Source organism: Loxodonta africana, chromosome Y (assembly GCF_030014295.1).
Source record: "Loxodonta africana isolate mLoxAfr1 chromosome Y, mLoxAfr1.hap2, whole genome shotgun sequence".
NCBI lineage: Eukaryota > Metazoa > Chordata > Mammalia > Proboscidea > Elephantidae > Loxodonta > Loxodonta africana.
The window spans coordinates 4,833,508-4,842,623 of NC_087370.1; the positions used below are offsets into that span (position 1 = coordinate 4,833,508).

A 9,116-nucleotide genomic window follows, 5' to 3' on the forward strand; every position below is an offset into this window, starting at 1 on the left:
AGGTTTAAGGATTGAATTGACTGGAATTCAAGGGGTTTGGTTTGGGTTCTCAGCCACCCTTACTGCCACCGTTTGTTTAACAAGCAGCCTGATGGCGGAGGGGCTTCAAGGTCGCGGTAGGTGGTCTTGAGGCTCCAAAGGGAATGTGATGGGGAGAGCTTGGGAAGACGATGCTTCCAGCCACAGCCATCAAGGCGAGATTGCCTGCGAGCAGTTCTCCTGGAGATCAGATGTGACAGGAGGGTTTCTGGCTGGGTGGAGTGAGGAAGCCCTATGATGCAGGCTCTCCGCATGGGGCACCACGTCATGAGTTGTCCCCAACTGAGGAGCCACGCACAAAACCTGTTGCCCTCCAGTTGATTTTCACTCATAGCGACCCTAGAAGACAGAGTAGAAATGCCCCATTGGGTTTCCAAGGAGCGCCTGGTGGATTTGAACTGCCGGGTCTTTGGTGAGCAACTGCTGCACTTAGACAGTACGCCACCAGGGTATCCAACTGAGGACGGAGAGACAAATGAGTACCTCTCAAAGTAGGCACAATAGAGAGGTGCCACCATGTGCCTGTAGGTGCAGCCTGGACCTCCTGCAGCGCTAATGGCCACGGACCAGCCACGTTCCATCTGGAAGGCCAAGATGATTCCCTCTGTCCTGTGCAGGGCACCCTCTGCAGGCTGGCCCCAGTAGTGCAGAGGCTGCCCTGAGTCTGAGCGAGGCAAGGGGCGGGGTGGGAGTAGGAGCAGTCTCTGCCCCTGGCCGTCACTGATTGGTTGCGTTTGGCGACGTCGCCCATTGGCGCGACAATGCCCGTTCCCGCCAAGTGCCGAGATTCTCTCCAGAGAGACCTGCTGACACCCAACGTCGCTCTCCACGAGCAGAGAATTCTGAGAAGAGGGACTGACCAGGGCCAGGCGCGTCTACCGTCCCCGGGAGGTCTTCGCTCCCGCAGCCCCCGACCAGCCCCCATGGCGAGTGAGGCGCGGCCTGGGGAAGGCAGGGCTGCCCGGGGAGGCTGGGAAGACAGCGCCATGCGAAGTGGCCCTTTAGAGGGACCGTACCCGGGGTGTCCCGGGGAGCAGCCCCCGGAGAGCTGCGGCGCCAAGGCGGAGCAGGCCGCAGCTGGTGCGCAGGCGCAGGACGAGACGCCTGAGGAGTCTGCCATTTTCCGTGCGGTGCTGCTGGAGGAGAGCATGGCCGGGCACGAGGGAGCAGAGGTGTAGGAGGAGGAGGTGGTCGCGGCGGTGGAGGATATAACGGAGGTGGTGAAGGTCGTGCCCATGGAGGATGTGAAAGAACAGGAGCAGGCGGAGGAGCAGGAGCAGCGCGAACAGGCCCAGGCCAAGCAGGCCCGGCCATCGCCTGGACCCTCCAGCACCCAGCACTTCCTGCAGGCCCTGAAGGCCCTTCAGTTAGAGGTGGAGCCCGTGAACGCCAACGCCAGTAGGGCCTGTTTTCGCCTGAGGCACAAGCAGGTGCACAGTCGCAAGCCTTACCTGGACCACAGAAGCGCCATCATCCAGGGCATCCCAGGATTCTGGGTCAAAACAATATCCTTTCTGTGTCTGTCTCCCTGAGGCCTCCGAGTGGTGGGAGGTGGGTGAGGAAAGAGGGTTAAAAGAGCAGAAAGTTGGGTGGGGAATGTGCATGGCATCCAGAGAGGACACAGGTAGGGAAATAGAGCCAGACCAGCATCCACACTAAGAGAACCCTTAGGCGGGAACTGTAGGTGAATGTTTTGGCCCTATCCTGAGCAGGACAAACCTTCCCAGGGACTAGGAGCAGAGGCCACAGGCAGCATGAGAACAGCTCCGAGGACCTGAATGCCAGTGCCAGTCAGTCACTAAAAATCAAAAAAAATAAAGAACCCAAACAAACCAACCCAGTATTGTGGAGTCGATTCAGACTCATAGCGACCCTAGAGGACAGAGTAGAACTGCCCCATAGAGTTTCCAAGGAGCTCCTGGTGGATTAGAACTGCCAACCGTTTGGTTAGCAGCCCTAGCACTTAACCCCCCCGCCCCCGCACCCCCCCCCCACACCAGGGTTTGCAGTCAGCCACTAGCATTTCCTCATCTCCAAAAGGCAAGGTTCTCCTTACTCAAGTTTTCTTTGCTGAGCAGCCATTTACACGACCTCAGCACCACACACCAGCCGGCTCCAGCCTCTGCATCCACAGCCCCCTCTCCACAGCCCTCACATGTGTGCCCCCTCATTGCCTCATAGGAACCCGACAGAGCTTCAAACAGAGCGAAGCACTCATGGTAAGTGCCTGGGGCTCATCTAGGCCACATGGCGTTAAGGGTTTCTCCCCAGCATCCTGACTGAGACCAGAGGCAGCCACAGGAGAGCCAGGACACCACACATGCAGACAGTAGCAGTGTCGGGCTAGATCACAGCACACAGGGAGACAGGTGTCAGGAGTCTCAGGAGACAGACTGTGTGTGAGCCTCCAGATAGCTTCACATGAGCACAAAGGCCAGGGCAAAACTAGGCACCAAGACACATGATGGTGGACCATGGTTAATGGGGAGTGTGGGTGGGTGTGGCAATGACAGGAGATCTGGGAGACTGCCTGCCCCAGCCACTGGTTGCTGGCCAGATGCGCCTATCTGTTGTGACCTCTTCTGTGCCTGGCTTCAGAAAGCTCCTTGACCCCGTGCAGATTGAGAACCACCCCCAGATGTCAGCCTTGATCAGTGAGAAAGACGAAGACATGCTCCGCTACCTGATCAATTTGGAGGTTAGACCCAGAGCTCGAGTGGGGAAGGGGAACTAGAAAGGATTCATCCATAGAAACAGGCATGGGCTAGTCTCCCCAAAAGGGGAACTCTCCTAGAAAAGACATCTCACCATCCTCATCTGCTCATTTCTCCCAGGTGGAGAATTCTATCCATCCCAATAACGGCTGCGAAGCCACATTTTTCTTTCAGAGGAATCCCTATTTTTGGAATGAAGTGATCATTAAGGAATACGATGTTACCATCAATGGTAAGAAGTGGCTTCCTTGATGGATGGAGAAAGTGTCAGGGGTGTTTTGTAGGCCAACATGATCTAGGCCTTTTCGTCCATTTTTGTATTTTCCCAGGATATATGGCATTTTAGTCCACTCCGATCCAGTGGTTCCAGAATTATGAATGTGAGGCTCACAGCCACAGGCATCACGACACCAGCGTTAACTTCTTCAACTGGTTTTCTCTTCCCAACTTCTCAGGGTATAACGGGATTACTGAGGTAGGCTTCTGTAGATAAGGTGAGAAATGGCTTGATGTGTTCCCAGCTACTTTGGAAATGAGTGCTGACCCTGGCATGATCTTCCTATTTGCACTACCAGATCGTCAGTGAGGACCTATGGATTAATCCCCTGAAGTACTACCTGAGGGAGGACAGAATCAGGACAGGAATGGGGAGAGACCAGATGAGGACCATGGTACGGGGCATTGACATGAGTGTTGTCTAGGGACCTAGGAACACCTAGAGTCAGTCTAAGACAGGAACATTAGAGAAATGTAGTGCAAAATAGGCTATAGCTAGGAAAAGTTAACCGCAGGAAGGGGTATGGCTCCCCATGGGGTTGCTCAGATGGGAATAAGGATGCATTATTAACATGTCTCTGGACTATCATTTCATGGCTATAAAAGTACCCTCACCCCCCCTACCACCCCTGGAAGTCTGGCTCATGCTCACGTCCTCCTACCATCCTTCCACGAATGTCCATAAATCTTTATCAGTGAGTCATCCTTAGAATTTAATTTCCATGAGGCAGTTGTGCAAGATTGTGGAGGATCATTTTGAATTTTTGTGGGAGGAAATGTAATAGATCCCAAATATGGAATGGAAGGTCCGTGAAGAGTTAACACAGTATTTAATATATTTCTATGAAAATATGTTGTGTGTGTGTGTATGTGTCATCAAGACCACTCCCAGCACTTGGCATGAACATGATGCAGCATCAAACTTCACCTAAAGGAGTAAAAAAAAAAAAAAAAATCCAAGAAGCCAGTTTAGATCTGGAAATGAAAATGAATAATCAGCACGGATCCTGTGTAACAGGAGAGAAGTGAAGAAGTAGTTGGATGGTAGAAGATGAAAAGGGACTGAGATGCTGATAAACCTTGAAAGAACCTGAAAAATAAAACACTTCCAAGTGTCTGTCAGTGTTTAAGTGTGAGTTTCATGTGTGAGATAGATGGTGACTTGAAGGAATAAACAACTCCTGACGTTGTACTTGCGAAATAACTGCTCAGAAAGTCTCAGTGTATAGAGGGAGTCAGGACTATAAAGCTAGAGGGAAGGGATTCAACAGGCTTTCGGATACCAGATGAGGATACAGGTCTTTCCATAGGACAGTAGCTGGGAGCAGGAGGAGAAAGAGATGCCAGTTTATTGGGGGCTCAAGGCTTTTAATTGAAAAAGGAAGGATGGGCTTAATGAGCAGGGTCTGGCAGTCTGGTAACGTTTCAGTGGTTTCTCTTGGATGTATTCACGCACATTAATGTGACAAAAGACGGAGGGATTTCCCTAGCAGCTCCCAGTCTCAGGCCAACAAGTATATGAGAAGGGGTCCGTTATGGGCCTGCTTTAACCTTCCCTGGCATTATTAGATAGGGCAACAGAGGAAGAAAGGCAAACAGAGACTCAGGCAAGAAAGTAATGAGAAGAGAAATACACAGAGGGACACACAGTAGGAACAAGGATGTGAAATGACCAGCCTACTGTGGGACCCGATTTCCCTACCAATGATTTGGTCAGAGGACACCAAAGCTCCTCCCTGGGTACTTTTGCTGAGGAGCGGTAGCATGGCCTGGCGACTGAATCCTCTGAATTGCTGCAGTTAGGTTGTCAGATCAGGTGAGTCACTGGGACCAAGGTCCTGTCAGGTCTGACATTTCATTGATTCCTTCCTTCTCTGCTGTTTCTTGGTTTCTTTCTTTGCCATCCCAATCCCAAGACCCACACCTGGCCGGTCTCTTTCTTTCTCACTTTTTCTTTATGCCATGCATTTTTTCTTCCTTGACTCCCCAATGCCTCCCAGTCCTGTTCATCTCACAGTCTCCCTTCTTTGCTGCCGTTTCTGTTAACGATTCCGTCTGTTGGAGTCAGGGTCCTCAGGGTGGCCTCAGGTGGGCCAACGGAGAAGTGCGTGGGAAAAGTAGGGAGAGGAGGAGGCTTCCAGCAGGAAGCACTTGTCCTGTGCCACAGTCAGCACAGGAAAGTTTCTGGCTGGGTGGGGTGAGAACGGGCAAGGTGTCGGCTGCCTGTGTGGGGGGCACCGATTTCAGCCATGTGATGGCCTGTCTGCAACCGAGGACTGAGCGACAAGTGGTGGCAGGCACAGTAGAGAGGCGCCACCCCGTGCCTGCAGGAGCAGCCTGGACTTGCTGCAGCGCTGATGACGAGGGTCAGCCACCTTGCATCTGGAGAGCCAGGGTGACGGCCTCTGTCCTTGGCGGGGCACCCTGTGCAGGCTGGGGCCCGGTAGTTCAGAGGCAGCTCTGAGTGGGAGGCGGAATTGGTCCCCTTCAGGATAACCTCCTGGGGCAGGGCAAAGCTGGTTCCCGCCGGAAGTGTGCAGACTACCAGCAGAGCCGGGGATAGGCGCCCGCGCTCTGTATCCACCAGGGGGCGCGTCTGAGAAGAGCGGCTGACCCGGGCCAGGTCGGTCTACCGTCCCCGTGACACCTGCTCCAGCGGCCACCAGACCCCATGGTGAGTGAGGCGCGGCCTGGGGAAGCCGGGCTGCCCCGGGACCTTGGGAGGACAGCGGCCTGCGAAGTGGCCCTTTAGAGGGACAGTGTGCAAGGTGTCCCGTGGAGCAGCCCCCGGGGAGCTGCAGCGCCAAGCGGGAGCAGGTCGCAGCAGGTGCGCAGGGAAGGACGAGACGCCTGAAGAGGCCGCCGACTTCTGTGGGGTGCTGGTAGAGGAGAGCGGGGCTGGGAGGGGGAGAGTGGAGAACGCAGGAGGAGGTGGTGGTGGCGGGGGATGGAACGCCGGAGGTGGAGGTTGTGGCCATGGGAGACGCGCAGGAGCAGGAACAGGCGAAGTAGCAGGAGCACCGCGAAGAACCCGAGCCCAAGCTGGCTCAGCCTTGGCCTGCACCCTGCAGCCTCGGGCGCTCCCGGGAGGTTGTTCAATAGAGCTGAACGCCAGAGCCAGCAGGGCCTACTCTGGCCTGCGGTGTAAGCTGTTGCAGACTTGCAAGCCATACCTGGACCGGAGAAGACTGATCACCCAGTGCATTCTGGGTCCAAGCAGTATCCATTCTGTGGCTGCGTCGCAACGGCCTCCAAGGGGTGCAGAGTGGAGAGAGGGCTAAGAGGTAGGAAGGGGGTGGGGCTGGTGCGAAGAGACTTGGAAGGGCACAGGTCAGGGCAAAGAGCCAAGACAAGTGGCCAGGAGACACTGGCCAAGGGACTGCTAGTGAATCTTTAGGTTCTGTACTTAGCAGGAAAGAACTTCCCGGGGAAGTAGGTGCAGAGTCCACAGAAAGCAGAAGAATGGCTCAAAGACCCGGACACTGTCAGCAGCAGGAGTTACCCGACAGGCCAGATGCACACGGTAGGAGTTTTCAGCCAGCCTACAGCACGGAGGAGACAGAGCTCAGGAGTCTCAGGAGAGAGACTGCTTGCAAGCCTTCGGAGAGCTTCAGATGAGCACAAAGGCCAACTTCAATGCCCCAAGGGACATGAGAGGAAGAACATGGTTGTGGGGTAGTAGGGGTGGGTGTGGCAATGATAGGAGGTGTGGGAGACTGTCTATCCCAGCCACTTGTTGCTGCCCAGGTGGGCTTTGACTGCTGCTAGCCCTTCTCCACCTGGCCTCTGAAAGCTCCTTGACCCCATGCAGATTATGAACCACCCCTAGATGTCAGCCGTGATCAGTGAGGAAGAGGAAGACATGCTCAGCTACATGATCAAGTTGGAGGTCAGGCCAGAGGTCAGGTGGGGGAGGGGAGTGGGAAAGGATTCCTCCATGAAAACAGACAAGGGCAGGGCTCCCTGAAGGGCAGGGCTCCCTGAAAGCCAGGTCTCCTAAAAAGATGTTTTTGCTGTCCCCATCTACTCCTTCCTCCTGGGTGGAAAAGCTCACCCATCCTAATAACCAATGCAAAAGCCACATTTCTCTTTCAGAGCAACCCCTATTTTCAGAATGAACTCATCATCAAAGAGTGTGGCCTTAACATCACTGGTGAGAAGTGGCTTCCTTGATGGGTAGGGGAGAGTGTCAACATGACCCAGACCCTTCCCTACATTCTCCTTTTTCTCCAAGGTGTACACCATCTCATTCCACTCTAACCCAATAGTTCCGGACTGTGAACATGAGGCTCAGAGATGCAGGCATCATGACAGCAGCCTTCACTTCTTCTACTAGTTTTCTGGTCTGAACTTCTCAGGGTATATCAGGATTGCTGAGGTGGGCCTCTGTAAGTAGGGTCAGAAATGGCTTTGGTATGTTCCTAGCTGTGTTTCGAAATGAGGGCTGAACCTGGCATCATCTGTCCTGTTTCTACTATCAGATCATCAGTGAGGACCTATGCATTAATTCCCTAAAGTACCACCTGAGGGAGGAAGGAAGCAGGAGAGGTACTGGAGAGAACAGGTGATGAACAGGTGAGAATTTCATTCCGTTGTGCATGGAGTTTCCCTGAGGTGGAAGGGACACGAAGCCATCTGTTGATAACAACATGAAAAGTGGAGGTTGACTCACTAATCAAAAACTGATCCACAGAGAAAAGCCCATGACCATGCGGCTTCACAGATGCATTCTACCAAACGTTTAAGGAATTAGCACCAATCCTTCTAACATGTTTCAGAAAACTGAAGAAGAGGGATCACTTGCCACCTAATTCCTTGAGGCCAGCATTCCTCTAAAAAAGAGCATAGAAAGACATTGCTAGTAAATTAGTGACCAGTTTGTTTTATGCTTATGTAAATGTAAAGTTATTTTGTATTAAACTTTGAATCAGTTCTCAGTGCAAATGTTTTAATGATTTCCTTCCAGAATTTATATTATTGGTGCAGAGAAATATACTCGACTTAGCTCATTTTGATATCATGTCCTACAATTTTAACTTACTTACTATCTCTGATGGTTTTGTTGTTTTTCTTTTTTTTGTGGATTTTACAGAACTTTTTTACTGTAAGTTTATGTTATCTGTGGAAGGAGATAGTTTTACTTTTTCACTTCCGATTTGATGCTATCTGTATCTTGCAAAATTTCTCTGGTTAGAGCTTTGGGCGTACTGTTGAATACAAATGGCAAAAGCAGGCATCCTAGTTTTGTTCTTGGTACTAGTGGGGTGCTTCTAGTATTTCTCTACTGAATGTGATGCTAGTTTGGGGTTTTTAATAAATTTCCTCTTGAGTTTAAGCATCCTTCTAATTCTAGTTCGAGGGTTTTCCTCATGAAAGGCTGTTGGGTTGTGTCCAGTTTGCTTCTGCACTGAGATAATGTAAATTTGCTCTTCATTCTCTCAATGTGCTGTATTACGCGTATGAATTTTTATATATTCAGCCAGCTTGTATGATGGGAATACCTTCTGTTTGAACGTGGACTATGATCCTTGTAATTATCTGCTGGATTTTGCTAGCATTCTCCTCAGGATTTTTGCAGGCATATCCATGAAACGTGTTTCTCTGTAGTTGTTTTGTTTTTTCCCTACTGGCGTATTTTTCTAGCTTTGATATCAGTGTAACGTTAGACTCATAGAATCAGATAGAAAGTGTTCTCTAAGGTAGTGCTTTTGGAAGACCTATACTTTGCTTCCTGTCTTGGTGTTTTACTGACTTTATCACAGTGCAACTTTTAAATTTTGTTCTAAAGTTTTTCTGCATTTTTTCATTTTCCTTCTTTATGGTTTCCCTCCAAATTATTTTAACACCATAAGTTTAGAAAACATTCTTTGTACTTTAATACTAATTTAGTTTTAGTACTATACAGTTGTCCATATTTTGGGTATGTTGTTATTGTCACACATTACATCTGAACATAATGCAAGTCTAATACCATATGCATAATAATAGCTTGGTACAGTTCACCTTAAATATTGTAGGAATCAAAACAGTCATTTCAAAGAACTACTACAAAAGGGTTTATATCTTAATTCTACAAATGTGTAATTT

At 50.8% G+C, this 9,116-nt stretch overlaps 1 protein-coding gene across 1 annotated transcript; it reads left to right on the forward strand.

Moving 5' to 3' along the window:
- The first annotated feature begins 1,274 nt into the window (after positions 1-1,274).
- Positions 1,275-3,454, forward strand: LOC135229003 (testis-specific Y-encoded protein 4-like). Its single transcript, XM_064278747.1, is given in 5 exon segments — positions 1,275-1,535; positions 2,660-2,737; positions 2,874-2,985; positions 3,083-3,228; positions 3,329-3,454. Coding segments are annotated over 5 exon segments (723 nt in total).
- The last annotated feature ends 5,662 nt before the right edge of the window (positions 3,455-9,116 follow it).